The sequence below is a fragment of the Falco punctatus genome, assembly GCF_963210335.1.
Source record: "Falco punctatus genome assembly, chromosome: 3".
NCBI lineage: Eukaryota > Metazoa > Chordata > Aves > Falconiformes > Falconidae > Falco > Falco punctatus.
This window is the reverse complement of record NC_137582.1, coordinates 40,060,761-40,077,247: the sequence shown is the minus strand read 5'-3', so window position 1 is coordinate 40,077,247 and position 16,487 is coordinate 40,060,761. Positions and strand designations below refer to the sequence as shown.

The 16,487-nt window shown below is 38.5% G+C and overlaps 1 protein-coding gene across 5 annotated transcripts in view; it reads right to left on the bottom strand.

Annotated features, from left to right (window-relative positions):
• JPH1 (junctophilin 1) overlaps nucleotides 1-16,487 on the bottom strand; it is an 84,138-nt gene that overhangs the window by 6,188 nt on the left and 61,463 nt on the right. For all 5 annotated transcript variants that reach the window (XM_080381424.1, XM_080381423.1, XM_080381425.1 and 2 more), the window contains exon 4: nucleotides 4,559-5,220. In XM_080381424.1, coding sequence (XP_080237550.1) covers nucleotides 4,559-5,220 — 662 coding nt within the window. The remainder of the gene's footprint in view (nucleotides 1-4,558; nucleotides 5,221-16,487) is intronic.

The window sequence follows — 16,487 nt, the reverse complement described above, 5'->3', positions numbered from 1 at the left end:
ATTTAGCATAAAGTTCTTGCTCAGAGGGTTTTTTTAGGATCAGGCAAATACTGATTTATTTTTCTAACATTATGGTAGTTATATCCCTTACTAACTGGATGTTAAGTGGACAAAGAGATCAGAGTAGAAGCACACTGGGCAATGTTCAGCAAAATGTCATGATTTTAACTACAGGTAAAAAGCAGGATAAACACTCTGTGTGCCTTAAAAATCTTCACCTACAAAATGAAAAAAAAAATGACAATATAGTAGAGCGCTTGTGCCTGGGCTTGTACCTGACCTCGGGCAACACATGGATACATACCAGGCAAACAAAATGTGTATTCGTGAATGTACACCACAACGGTATTTTTCGCAACTCCATCCTACTTTTTACCCAAATCCAAAACAATCTCAAATCAGCTCATATTCAAGGTGGAATAGCAGTGTGCAAGCTGATACTGGGGCTACAGGCTGCAAGAGCAATTAGAACCAACAGTTAGTCCTCATTTGTGGCCAAGTGTCAGTGCACACTTCGCACTGTGGTAAAAATAAGGTAATTTCAAGGTGCCAAATTATCAGTGAAAAAAGGATGATTTACTTTTCATTCGTTAGGGTAAATACCTGCAAACAGCTGTTTTGGAGCAGCTGATGAACAGGGGCTGTCATTGTGCTTTATGCATGTTTTCACCTTGATAAAACTGTGACTTTCTTATGAGCTCTGAAATGATTTTAAACTTCGATTTTTGAACATCAGGCAATAGTTACATGAGAAGTGTGGCATAAGAGGTATGCGCTGATATTTTTCAAGTATAATGCCAGAAATGGGGCCACCTTGAGAATCGTTACTGTTCCTATAACTAACTTATTACACAGGTGATATTCAATGACATTCTTAAGAATATAATAGATTCACAGAAAATAAGAAACGTGAATTTGATTACTAAAACAGATGCTGCAGAATTTTCTGTAAATAAAGTTGTTTAAAGTGCAAATTAAATTTTACGTTTCATTCAGATGTGAGAAATGGCTTTGATTTAGACACATGGAAGGAAGAATTGCAAATCTTACATTCTGTATCTATGTTCTTAATGCATTATAAATGGCAACTTGGAAAAAGCACAGCACAATTTTATACAGCACTTTCAGATAATCTAATGAAAGTGCTCAATAAATGTAATAGATTCATTTTTGCATTCCAAATCCATGTTTTCTTATTTCTCTTTTCATGAAAATGAGAGTTGTTTTCTCTTTATATTCCTTAACAAATATATTTTTAAACTTTTATGGAGGATCTAAGGCAGTTTTACTTTCAAACCACAAAATCGTTTGTCAGGCTGACTGTGAAGCAATTGCAGTTACTGACTAAAGCAAAATAATTCTCCAATGCAGCCCTAGAATTCGGAAGTCTCTCAACATTCAGAAGTGTTTGGGATGAAGAGAAGTACACTCAGTGACTATGCACTGCGTAACTCCAGCCCAGCTCAGTCCAGGAACACTGCAGAACAGACTACTGTTTTTCTGAAGTTGAAAGGTCATACTAACAATGAAAAAGAAAAGCCTCCGGGCAATGTTAACAGTCATTGTGTACTATCTCCCTCAGTCTGCTAGGCCAGTAGGCTTCTTCCTGCTTTAATTGTTTTAGGATTTTCACTCATTTCAGCATTTTAAAGAAATAAGCATGTAGGAAATTTATTCTATAAGGGCAAATTTATAGACACATTTGGAAGACATCTTTGAATAAAACACATATATCTACGTGTATCTTAAAATGTTGTTATATTAAAAATGAGATTCTAAACTCTACCCTCCTTCCTTATTGAAATGCTGATAATAAGAATAATGCAATTATGGTGATCCAATTGAAGCAGAGGGACAGTTCCCACATAACCTGTAATATCAGTAAACAAACAGTAGCTAATTTACTAATAAAGTGATAATAGCTTATCACTTTTCCACCTTTCCTGATAACAGGCTATAGGTTCATGGTCCTTACCCTGATTATTCTAGAAGGTCAATAAACTGCTGTTTAGGTGCCCTACTTGGTTTCTTGCGGTGAAGATGCCCTCAGCTCCACTATTTGGTCTGGATGGAATGTAGGAAAAATAAGGACTATTTCTAGCCACTTAATTTCACCAGAGCTGAACAAAACATTTCAATTCAGGCTAAAATTCTGTGCATGCTCACTCAACATTCACAAGCCTGACAGCTTTGTGTTACCCTACATAGGAGTCATATCTGTGAGGTTTGAAAGGTTAAAGGGCTAATAGCAGCTGTAATACAGATTTGCAGATTACAAAACCACTGTGAACATCTACTTTGATCTGCAGAGAACAGAATATAAGCTTCCTGCTGAACTAGAGGATATCATCTTGGCAGAATGCTCATTATTCAGTTATTCAATGATGGCTACAAAACCTCAACATTTGAAAACTGATGTTACATTTAGTTAACATCATTAAAAGCAAATTAAACTAAGACTTTTATCTAAATCTGTCCAGTTGTTGGATCTTCTTACACATTTGCTTGTTAGCTTGGGAAATTATTTTATGATGTGCATTTACAGAAAGTGATTTAACATGTCAGATTTTTTTTGCCTTGAATCTTGCATTGTAAGGTATGTTTTAATCATTCTTGCAGCACTTTGTGGGGCTTTCCCTTAAGTTTTTTCTCATTTTAAATCCCTGATTTATGGACACTGTATTTTATTCCAGAAGTGGTTGCACCAGTGCCAAAACCAGATAAAACAGACTCCCATGTACTCTTGCTTAATCTTTCCTGTTGATAAATCTAAGGATTATATTAACATCTCTGAACAGCAGCAGCAGACTAGATGCTTATGCTCAGCTGCATCTCTTGTTCCTGATCCACCAACCTTTTCCAGTTCCGATCCTGCATGGCCAGGCTCTATTAACTGTCTTTCAGTATATAATCTGACATTTTGCTGTGCTGCACATGTATAACTACTTGCATCTTTCTTAGCAGGTGATTTGGATCGGCTTGTATTGGTGAACAACTGTCTTTGTTATTTATCACTTTCCTCGTCTCTGTGTCTTCTGTAAACTTCACAGGTAATACTTTCATGTCCTCTTCAATGTCATTAATAAAAATGTTAATAAAATAGAGCAGCGGAATTAATCCAAGAATGACCTCACCAGGGTAATACCAAATTACCGATGTTTTTCTAATTAGTTTTTCAGAACTGTAAGTAATTTTAAAAAAAATATTTAAATGTGACATTTAGTCTTAGCATTACTCTGGCTTTCTTGTCAGAATACATAATTGTATCACAGCAAATCAAGTGACCTTCTTGATTGAGGATATGATTCCTCTGTCACACCTGAAGATGTCAAACTTGTTTGACAAGATCTTTTACACTGCACATTGGTTGGAAATTCTTACAACTTTTTATTTTTAAATTCTTTATTAATGAAGTTATGTGTCAATTATTCAACTGCTTTGCCTGGGATCAGTGCTAGGCTGTCTGGAGCTCATTAAATGGGTCATTATGTTTATCCCATCAATAATGACACACTGGTTTTTTTCTACTGGAGTACCAAAAATGATTCAAGAAACAATGCTTATAAAAAAGAAACATTATGACAATTATCTGGACCTCTTCATTTGCTAAAGCTTAACTTTAAGATCTAAACCTATTATTTTCCTGAATTTCTCTTGGCCTAGAAATAGTTTTACCATCATCAGGGATTCTGAATTCAATAACCTGGCTTTTTCTCATAACTTGATATAGAAATGCTATTAGTCATCTCTCCTTTACTGCATTAACCATTGATAGTCCTATTATTTCTAAATAATAAAGAGATTCAATTCACACTGATTTGAATGTATAGTTTTAAAACTCCTCCATTTCTTCATGAAAAAGAAAGTAAAATTTTTCACCACACTGTAAAACACAAGTATTGTTAGAGGTATGTATTTTAAAACAGTTTATATTTTGATGCAAATTGCCTGGTTTTAGAGCCTACAATCAACATAGAGAAGAAAATGAAAATGGGAGATTGTCTGGACTGGGTTAGACCACAGGCCAGCATCCTACCTCCAGCAGTATTCAAGAGTAGACCTTTGGGGAAGAGCATGAGTGTAACTCCCAGTACTGCCCAATTATCCACTAAAGTACAACAAACATTGTTTTGAGGATGGAGGGAGGGGCAGGGCGGGAAACAGATCTATATATATGCATATCTGCAAGTATATGTCTACATACACACAAAATGCTCATATACATATATATTTATATATGTGTGTGTATATATATATATATACATACACACTAATACGCACACTAACACATTTTTGTGTTTATGGATGCAATAGGGATTAATGTTTCAAAAGTCCATCAGTATCTGGCTATCAACTATCCCTTCCCAGTTTTCATAAAGGATAATATAAAGGACTGGAATATTTGTTTCTCACTCCAGTCTGCTGTATTGGGTTTTAGCTAGCAGACTGTATCCACATGAAGATTTGACAGAAGTGAGCTTTTTCCGTCTTTAGGTTGCATAGCTCAGCACTTGGAGGTAAAAGGGCAGGGATAATGAAAAGTTTTCTTGCTACTCACCGAGCTGTTTTCTACTTCTTTTTCCAATGTTGAATGTGACTCGTTATTAGCAGGGTTCTTTGGTGCAGCAAATTCTGGTTTCTTAATTTTTGTGTCAGGTTTGTTTTCTTTGGCATCTGGCTTACCCCCAGATCTAGCAGGACTTGGCTTCTGTGAGGGTGGTATCCGTGCAAGTGTCGACGGTGATGGGTTGACATACTCATCTTCTTCCCTGAGCTCCTGTGGAAGCACTGTTGGATTCATTTTTACATAATAGCCATGGTAGTGACCATGTAGCTCCCCATTTTCTGTGCTGATGGGATTGTGATGGGCTGAAAACTTTGGCTGGTTTTTCACAGCTACTTCCTCTTTCATTGGTGCTTTTGAATATAAAGGCTTGTTAATTGTGGGTGTTATATTCTCAGTGGCTAAAAGCTTTTTTTCTTGATTGAGTCTTGCCCCAGAAGCGGAGCTTTGCTTTTTCAGTTGCTTTGAAGGAGAAGGTTCAGAAGAAAGAGGAGGGCTATGCCTTGGACTTGCTTCTGGGGTTCGAGGGGGTGTAGTACCTTTTCGATAAAAGTGTGGTGACTCTTTTGGGGTAGCTGGGTTTTCCTGAACTTTTTCTTCAGATTTTTCTTTCACCTCCATTCCTTCTTGAAACTTTTGTTTGATATAATCAGGGCCTGGAAAATAATGTAATAGAAATATTATGATTAAAACAAAAATAAGACTTCACAGTAAAACTGGCATTGGGATGTCAGACAGCACTGCCTTGCTAAAACACTGGCAGGGGTGGGTGTTACCAAAAATTCACTGACATCTGTAATGTTTTACTCTAAATTGCTCCACAGTCGAAGTTATTGTACTTTTTGGTAATTGTTGGGACTACTTACTAATGTGGTTCAGTCACTTTGCAAAGGGTCACAGGATATAAATTGTCTCTGAGTGAAGTCTGAGGGACTGAAGACTGACACATATCTAGCATGCTTTCTTTTTCTGAGAGGCACTTTTTGAGGTATGTCTTGCTTAATTACCCCAATCTATCTAACTGCTACCCTCATGATCATAGGATCTGTTTGACATGGAAGTAATTAACCATCACAATGAAATGTCTCTTCTGTCTTTATAACCTACAGGAAATAGGGCTTGAATCACTTTTTTTCCCCTTTATGTGCATGTTAGTTTGTCTTACATACATATATATATATATGTGTGTGTGTGCCTTGAACTCTCAGACACTGGTTTTGCCTTCCTAATTTGATCACTTACCATATGAAGATGGAGGTTAACCACTCTAGTCATTAACATCATTCCTGCTTAGAAGTTAGGAAGACAAATTCTCTCACATTCACTAAAGAAATACTTACAGAGCAGCCAGTATGAAGAATATTCTCCCCCCACTTCCTAGCTAAACACCCATGAGCACATTCACTACTAGGACTCACTTATCAAGGTGCATTTCTATGTGTTTACATAAAGACAAGCTGGCTGAGATGCTTTGCTCCAGGTTTTGGTTGTCTGATTTAATAGTTCAATGCTAAGACTTGAGTAAACAGTCCATTGAAGAAACAAAATTGCTGTGAATCTCTGTATTGTGGGTAGTGTTTGCTATTTTTCTCCCTAGAGGCCATATTCCAGATTCCAGGATCCGGTCCCCTAAGATGTCAGAAGCTGGGAAGCTCTGTGAACAAAGAACTGCAAGGACCTTGCTGCATGTTCAGCAACGGCTTCTGCCAAATACATTGCAACTGTTTTTCCACTTCTATCTTTGCTAGCACCACTACTTTCCTTTGACTTTTTTACCTTCTGTAAGTGAGGCTTATCTGCGTTTTATGTCATAGAAAAATTCTGTGCCCAGAGAAGAACGTCTGCACACATTTTTCTGCTTTTGAGTTTAAAGGAGGCTCTAGCTGTGCTAGGCCGATACAGTGTTTTTACAGATGCCAGAAGTGTACGCATCACTAGACAGGACTAAGATGAGAGGAAGAGCAGCATGAAGTTTTTGGAAGTCACTGAGTCATCTGGTAAGTAAACATTGCTGAGAAGAAGAATTACTCTGTATGCAATGTCTTTTGAGCAGGAAAATCACAATGGTTTTGGCATGTCTGAGAACCAGGGGTGGAAACAGGGAGCTGTTGAGAAAGAGGGCTAGATGTAGACAAGCCAGGATGTGTTCTCAAATAACATTTGAGGAGGAAGCTTTGAGGAGTTAAGCCTGCACAGAGGGAGAGGACTGGAGGCTTGGTTCTTACAGCTTTTTATAATCCTCTTGGTAATAGGGAAAGGCAGTACAACATAAATTAAAAGTTGTCATATATAAAGTTACAGTTACGATCACCATTCACAAAATTCATCATGAAGGTGATTTCCTTCCGTCTTTGCTGAGATGTATAAAGTAATACCGAGGGTTTTAACATGAATAAACTTTGGTTTTCTCTTTTCACATGGGATATAATTAGGGGTGTAGAGAGAAAAGGATAGCTAAAAAATCTCTGCCTAACCTTTATGCCCAAGCCATGGAGCTGTCAAATTGCAATGACTCTTTGTTATGGACACATCTATGTTCACATTAGTTTGCTCCTAATGACTGCTGTGGTGAAAGTATCCCAGTTGGAATACCATCTCTTCAGCCTTAAAATGCTGCTCAAATGGCACCTGATCTGATCCTAACCTATCTAGAAAATTCATCTTCTGTGACAGCTTTCCACTACCCAATATATGTAAAGATATTTACTTTTACTAATATCTGACAGCAGTTGATAGACTGAAGGCACTTCCATGAAGAACACATCTGGGTCTCAGTAATGTCACCCCTCTCCACTGCTTCCTATGATCAACTAAAAGCCTCCCAAGGCTGGCCAGAGGGACTCTCTCTCCTCCTGAGACCTCCGAACTGTGCTGGAATTTCTGAAACAAGAAGGGAGCCAGGTCTCAGCTGCCCAGGTCTCCACAAGAGACTGATAGAGTGAAAACAAAAAAACCTAAACCAAAACAAGAATAGCATCTTTAACTGGAGTTTCCCAAAGAAGTTGTGCCAATAGGCCAGCAGTGATGTCTTCCTACTGGATATTTGGCAATATCTGATGCTAAGTGAAACGGAGCCACACTGGAGAAAGCTGTAGCCATCTGCATCCAAGTAGCACCTGAGGGTGTCTGACCAGAGATTCAGCAATTGCCTTAACATAACACAGCAGCCCTCCCTCCTGCCCCCCGGTACATCACATATGACTATTAGAGATACATCCCTTGCCTCCTATCTTGCCAGGCAGGTTTTTCCAACACTGAAATTCTTGGCTGTATGCTGAAGTTAGCTTTGGAGATTGTCCAAGGACTTCTTTTACGTCTGTTCGCTGTATTCAGTACAATCACATGATGCACCTGCCTGAAGCACTGACTCCAAGCAGCAGTAACAGAGTTCCTGCTCCCTTTTGAGGACTAAGAATACTTGACAAGACTTACCTTGTCCCCTTCATTAAAGGCATTATCTAACACTACAGACATAGGCAAGAGAGTCCTTTTTCTTCAGTATAAGAGCACTCTACAGCACGAGTTTAAAGGACCAGGGCCAAGGGAATTGGCAAAGAGAGAGAGTCACTAACATGCAAACCTACAAGCTTTCTCAGCTGCCTGATCTTAACGAGGAAGAGAACATGATTTGAGGGTGGGAAGAATGTAAGGTGGGATTATCTGCCTAAGACATAAACACAGAGTTCTGTTCTTCAGTTTGCAGTTCAAGCAACCAAAAGATATATTCCTAGACATGATATTTCTTAATTCCTAAGGCGAACCTGGTCTGGAAAGCAGAACCAAGAAATGTTTTCTAACCAAGTAAATATAAGCTTTCTTGGTGGATGAACCTGGGTGTTTTCTTACAGTGACATGCTGTTACTGTTGGTTCAAAACTGATGCATCTTTTCTGGATGAAGGTCAGCCATGGGGTGGTTTTGGCTCACACAGCTGTTGTGATGCCAGCAGCTGGATGATATCACTAAAGTGTGTTAGCCAGTATTTGGAGGGAATAGCCTCTGAAAGCCAAAGGACTGTGTGGATGTGTGCAATGTATGCACATAGTCTCATACTGCCTGCTGGTCTGCTTGAACAGCATTTCATTGATGGCTATGGGGTCAGGGAAGCTCTCGTTTGGTTGCAGACACACTCACAGTTGTTCTAAATCTAGAATTTCTTGTGGATTTCTTGTGTAATATGTCTTTCCTCCTGGAAGGGCTCCAGTAAGTGATGTGACAGCATGGCCAGCCCTGTAAATGAGAAGAGAAGGGTGCCCTGGTTCTGCCACAGCATTTTTAGAGAGGTGACAGCCGCATGCTTTCCCCCATGGCCTGGTGAGGTATATGTATTGGCAGCACAGGGCTGTTTCATGATTGTGGCTCAAGCAGCATCTGAAAATGTCATTTTGCAGGACACTGTAAATGCAGCCAGTGTTTCCCAAGAAGGATAAGCAGAGACCTTGTGCATTATCAGCTCAGGATGAAATCTAAAGCTTCATAGGGATTGCAGAACGCACCTAGGATAGTGAGGAAAAAGGCATATACATATATATTTATATATATGAGCTTCAGGTCATAGCCCTGCCTATTCAACCCAGCCAATTTCATGTATTCCAGCCCCTTTGCAAAAGAGAAAAGATGAGGATATGGGAAAAGGGTGCAAATGAATGATGATGAGCTCAAACTACCAAAGGCTCTAAGATTCCTTAAAGTAGGGCTGGTGATCCTTCAAGAAGCGATTCTGAATTCCATAGTCAATACGTGTAACTGAGTAACCTGCCGTAAATCTTATTTCCATAACGAAATGAGCTTCTGCCTCATTTTAGTATAATGATTTCTATATTGTCAAACCTAATAAGTTAATACTTCTTTTAACTGGCAAAAGGAATTCTGTAGTAACACATAAACCAAATAAAACATTCTGATGTTCTGTAGCAGGACTGCAGGACAATGCATTTTCAAGTAATACAAGAACTTTCTGTAGTTTTCTAATATTATTAAGTAACAGAGTAGTAAGTAATTTATAAAATTAAAATATATTAGAATTTTGAATTAAAAACAGTACTATGTAAACTGAAATATACTATATTCTAGTACATTTTAGTTCTGTATAGCACTGTTTTCTTTAAGTTAATCCACTGCATTCTATTGTTTTGCAAATTTCCATGTACTCCTGTATGACCTTGGACATGTTGCAACATCTTATTCAATCCACATGCAAAAAGAAAGTATGCAGTGGGCACCCAGGTTTAAAAGCTTTTCCCTGAACCAAAATTGTTTAAGACAGAGAATTCCATTGATATCAACAAACAATTTCCACAGGAAACATTTTCACAGTGCAAGATGTACTCCTTCTTAGAGGGCATATTGTGAGAAATTCCACTAGAAACTCCACTCTCTAGGAAAAGAAAAAAAGTTTTGGGAGAGCAGGTTTCTCTGAGCCAAGCTCAAGACACTGTGCAATACAGATGAGAGCCTCTGACCATATCATGACAGAAGATGCCTATTCCTGCAGCCCCGGACTCATACGTGAATGAAGTATGTAAGGTCCTGTAAGACCCTATAGGTAAGTACAGGCTATAGGACTAGCAGCCTTGTCACCTGGGTGTCTCTGGTCCCCATGGTGGATCAGTACTCCCAGTTGTAAACTGCTTGGCTGCTGCACAAGAGGTGAGGATTCTCCTTCCTCTTCAAAGGAAAATATATAGTTTGCTGTTGGTACTACGGGTTGCTATATACTGTTTGAGAAATAAGGTGGTGAAAACCAGCTGGTTTGTTATTTTCTGATGCGATTGATGGTTTTCTAATGTATCACTGCTGGCAACAATATATACGCTCTTATAATAAGATTTATTTGCTACTCTGATGAACATTAATAAAACTTGGAAAGCCTGGTGACTTGGATCAATTAATACAGGGTGTTTTTTTCCTGCAAGCATCTGAAATGCTTTTACATTAGGATTTTTCAGGATAGGACATCTATTTTATATTAATCCTTCAGCATTCAGGATGGTAACTGTAGGTGAAGAAAATAAAAATAATCATTTATCAGTCTGCTAAAAGAAGTGATTTGATGAGTCATTACAAAAGTGCAAATAACTATATTCACAAAATTTTAGAAAGATAGGGTTTATTATTATGACTTCATTATGGAGATGTGTGTGTGAGAACCATAATTAATGTCATTAGTACATCCTCTGTCTTATTCTTATTTGTCTGAAGGTTATACTGATAACAGGGAAAAAAAGCGGCTTTTAACTGCTAGGCTGCTGGCTTGAATTCAGGCCAAAAGGATGGAGTGCTGTGCAATGCCATGTGCAGAATGTGCTGATGAACTCGGTGGAGCAGAGATAAGGTTATGGTTTTAGTAATGCTTGGCAGCCCTGTCTGCCACCTTGGCAGACTGAACTGGGACTGAATAGGGCTGGAAATTAAGGGATAAGGATTACAGCCATAGAGAATTTGATGGATAAAAGGAAAGGTGCATAAAGAGGCACGGGGCTCTGAGATATCACTTCTGCTTAACTGAGATATGAACTGAATCAAATCAAATCAAATTGAATTGAATCGAACAGAATATTTCAGTCGGAAAGGACATATAATGATCATGTAGTCCAGCTGCCTGACCACTTCAGGGCTGAGCAAAAGTTAAACCATGTTATTAAGGGCATTGTCCAAATGCCTTTTAAACACTGACAGGCTTGGGGCATCGACCACCTCCCTAGGAAGCCTGTTCCAGTGTTTGAACACCCTCTTGGTAAAGAAAAGCTTCCTGGTGGTAGTTTAGGAGCTTATCACCCCAGATATCTGCAGCACTCTTCTGCTGGATACAGTGCCCCAGCACTAGAACATGGAACAGTCTAGCTGCTTCATGGTTGGGTCAACGTGCAGCAAGGTATGTAAGATTTCTGGCCCCCAGACAGTAAAAGGGCACCTGACTTGATTGCCAAATTGGAGGTGGGATTTCCCTAGAAAGAAATGCCCTACTCCTAGTGATGCATACATATGTTATTTAATAATTCCTTAATTCAAAATGACATATGTAGGCCCTGTTGCCCTGTTTTGGCTGCATCTAAAGTTGGTTATGCCAGCTGGAATAATGGCTCTCCTTAACTGTACTTAAGAATGCTTTAGAAAATAAAATCACACATGTGCTAAAGTTTAAAAATAAAGCATGTCACAAAAGAGAATGAAGAACCGAAATGGAAGGGATTGTTGACACTATCTGGTGAGATGTAAAAGAAATCTAAGTCTGGATGCCTGCTTTAACTTTTAGCCTCTGATAGCACCTGCATTTTGATGCGGTATGATCAACATTTTAAATGCCAGTAAGCAGCTTCCCTAGCAAGGGGCAAATAACGCCACCCCCCCACCCCACCCCCACCCCCTCCCCAAACCTGCCTGGATTAATTTTTAAATTCCATTTGGCTGCCCTACAATACTTTCTTTTTTCCCCTGGACTTAATACCACCAGCATGGAAGAACCATGGCTGCCTAGGAAAGCAAACTACAATGAAACCATGCACAAGAGCGCATGTTTTGCATGATCTGAAAATACTCTAAAATACAGTGTTTACTGTTTGGAATGCTTTATAATCTTTCTTCATTCACTCTTAGTCCCAGCTCCTCATTTCCTCCTCCTCCAGCCATGAAAATACCTTCCCTTTGCTGAAATTTTCTCCAGCTTACACTTCTAGGGCTTCTCACTCTGTTGTTAGCGTTGCTGCTTCCTTAAGCAGTACTCCTAGTATCCTTTCTCCTACTGCACTGAAGGCAACGCTGAAACTAGCATGTGCCAACAGTTACTTACTAGATACATGAACGTCATGGAGAGTGATGTCTACATGTATTTATTTTATGAACTGTTGTGATTTGATCTGGCAGCCTGCTGTCCTTCAAACCATGTACTACTGACATGACCTAAAAATATAACACAAAGATAGCAAGCACATAATGTGATACTATACTATTGCCACAACCTGACAATGCCACATCATCATTCAGCAATGTAAAAGTTAGAATACACAAATACTCTACCTTTAAAAGGCAGCATCACTGAATACAAGCAGGTTTTAATGCAGCCTTAAATACAACCTTCCCTTCTTGCTAAGTAAAGATAAGCACCTACAATAAGAAATCAGTGGTAGGAATTGCTTATTACGTGTCTCATGCAGAAGAACTCCAAAACCAAACATACATATTCTTAGAATACCTATCTACCATGTTTAAAATATCTGTCAGTGCTTTATTTTCCTGGTTTTGACATCAATGAAAATGATCGGGCCTTCTCAAAACCATCAAATTCTTCCTGTCATGGACTAGACAAAGATCAAGAGTGCCAATTTACTTATTTACTAGCTACACATAGAGACACGCATACACTTTGCCAAACCCAAGGCTAGTTGTTATGTCTCTGTGTCCACTCTGCTGTAATGTTTACACAGCACAAGAGAACTATTAGTGTGGTCTGTGAACTGACTACTGCCAGTGTCTCTGCATTTCACACGGGTACCTGTTTAAAAGTATATGGCACTGTTATCTCACAATGTTTCTTGAAAATATCAAAACATCTGCTCCAGCACACTGACTTGAGTTGCTAGCAACAGCAATGGTAAAAAACAAACAAAATGGACTTCCACCAAACAATTCAAATCATATGCAACACCACAAACTCGTGAGTCTAGCAGTAGGATGACAAAACATAGATGTTAATGTAATTCCTATCTGTACAAAACCTAGACTATCTCTTCTTTCCCTTCCTGTCAGTTCCTCCAAATCTGAAATTAATTTCAGTCATCCCACCATTAACATACCTGAATATAAGACATAAACAGTATTTTTGTATTTTGCATTTCTGTATCCTCCAATGAATAATTGAAACATAATTAAGGATAAAAGAATCCCTATAAGTAAGATTTTCTTCCTCAAAGGTTTCTAAATGCATCATTATAGAATAGAAATACACACACTGAAAGATCTGAAGGCAGGAAAGAATAGACTAATGAATTCAAAAACTTCCTGCAGTCAGCACCAAGTAAGAACAATGTATTTATTCTGACTGTAAATCCAATCTCTGCTCCATTTCTGTGATTGCTTTAGTAGGTAACTGAAGTAGCTGTGAACATTTGCAAAACAGGGCACAATTCATAATTGTATCTACATAGCATATTACAGTGTGTAGGCCTTTATACTTTTGGATTCAGTACCCATCATACAAATATAACAGATTTATCCTACCTGACAGCACTATGAGTGCTGGGCAGCTCTAACACCTCATTTACATGGGACATCAGCTTAGGGACACAGAAATTGCTCATGACCAGGAATCTTAATTATAGCTTGCTTTACTTACCCTAACTCTGTTGATGAATACTGACAGAACTTCAAAAAATATTTGACAAGATTATATGGTGTTGCATATGGCTTCTATATTTAGGACAGGGTTAATTTTTCCAGGCTAGATAATATACACACATTGTATTTCATGTGAATGTTCCCAGCTAAATAACACACGTACAATAATCTACTTGAATGCTTCTGAGCCTGCATACTGCTTAATATGAGATAACTGATAAGGTAAGTTTTTAGCTTTTTCACAGAAAATCTAGAGCCTACATTACTTCAGCTGAGCTGCACCGGGGCATGAGGAAGACTGAACCTAGTGTCAGTGTATGTTTTACTGCTATTATCAAGAACGGTACATGAACATCTGATCAAGGGAACATTTTTCTGAAAACTAGAAAAAAATCCACTGGAACATTTAGCAAATGTTAACTGCAGCAGTAGCGTTCTTTAAGCTCCTTTATATCTATCATAAATGATGGGCAGAAGTGAAAGGCTATAACTCTGTTCTCATCAAAACTGAATACTGTCTGAAAAGATGCATTTTTTATATATATAAAGAGACCTTTAATGTCGTATAGTAGCTGCCTTTACTCAGTAGCATCCACACTTCTTTACATTTCTCCCAGTATGTCCATATCTTTTTAATATGACGATGCCCAAAGTAATACACAATATTTCAGATTCAGTGTGACTGAAATCATGCAGAGAAGGGACCATTACCCTTCTTCTCCATGACGTGCTTCTTCTGTATATACAGCCTGGAAGAGTATTAGCTGCTTCTCCTGACATATCACATATCAAGTGCATGGCTCTCCCCCTGCTCCATGGGAGACTGGCAGCTGACCTCAACAGGAGCGGGCTCACATCTCATCTCCAACTGGCTGGCTGTCAGTCCTTAAGGACTTCTTAAGGCACTTTGAGGAGCAAGTCACTATCTTCAGTTTAAATGTGAACTGGCTTGCATTTGGTGAGTGATCACTGCTGTAAATGGTAGCACCTACTTTCAGCTGTATGTGGAATGTTAACTGAGAACTTAGTTTTTCATAGAATCATAGAATCATTTAGGTTGGAAAAGACCCTTAAGATCATCAAGCCCAACCACTAACCCAGCATTGCCAAGTCCACCACTAAACCATGTCCCTAAGTGCTACATCCAGGGATGGTGACTCAACCACTTCCCTGGGCAGCTTGTTCCAGTGCTTGACAGCCCCTTTAGTGAACAAATCTTTCCTAATCTCCAATATAAACCTCCCCTGGTGCAACTTGAGGCCATGTCCTATCATTCCTTACAGTTTTTCTCTGTTCCAGCTTCTGTTTGCAACATACCACTTCACTATTACCTGCTGATTTAAATAATATGCTGTTCACCTTATTATACAACTATGCACCATGACTACCAGTATCACCCATGGTATTTGGACAATCATTAGTGAAGACTCCAATGAACTGATTACTAATTTCCTTGTAACTTTATCAGGCTTCTCTCTCCCTGCCATTTTGCACTTAATTTATTATTTTTTTTCTCATCAGCAACCTCCAGTATTCCTGTTGCAATCAGACAGGAAACATATCTAAACACATTTGAGTCTCCTGAAAACTTTACAGATTAGTAACCCTCATGTTTTGTCTTTTAGCTAAACAGGAAAATACAATATATTTGATGAATATCAGGATCAAAACTGAAACTAATTTCGCAGCCATGCTGTACGTTAAAATACTTATGGCTCAATACTTACTGTTCTCTTAGTATATACTCTTCTCTTGCAAAGCAGTCTTAGGTTTGCCTTTCTATTCCACTTCAGAAGTTTTAACAGCTCCCAGTGAGACTCCATTAACAGACTGTAAAAGTTGTATCAGATACATTGCCTCTTGGGCCAAAAACATGGAGGAAGTAGCAGGATTTTCTTCCTTGCATTTGATTGTCTTTGTAGAATTTGATATCATATATTGAGAACAATTTTCTTTCACAAACCAACCCTCAAGCTCCTGGTCCATCTGTCCACATATGTAGGTTAACATATATATTAGAAATCACTGAAATCATAGTAGTTGTTCTGCTGATATGGATCAGTCAGCTTCAGATTAAAAGCAACTTGAAATAACCACAAAATAACATGATTCAGAGATTTTAGGAAGAGAAAAATATAATTCATAGCTGTCAGATGCTTTTTGATACAATGGTATTGCTCTTCAGTAAATTTAATAACCGGGTGAAATTTTTGCTGAAGCTCTTATAACTTTGGCTCTTTTAAAATCCTTATTTGACAAAGAAACAGTGCCTGCATCATTTTTCTTTGAATACCCTTCCACACTTCCACTAAAGAAAAAAGCAGAGCCTAGCATATACGCCCAGGGCTTGGATCCTAGATGTCAGCACTTCTTATGCCTGTGGAATATGTGCCAATAAGGCTCAATACCAGGAAGACATGAAATACATGCATGTCGCCAAACAACTGGAATTACATTTGAATGATTTAGATGGGAAAAGTAACATGGAAATAACTAAACAGTTTTAGACTCCACTCATTCTAGTCACAAATTTAGATATGCATTACAGCCTTTACTTAAACTCTACATATTTCAAAGGGATTCATCATTAT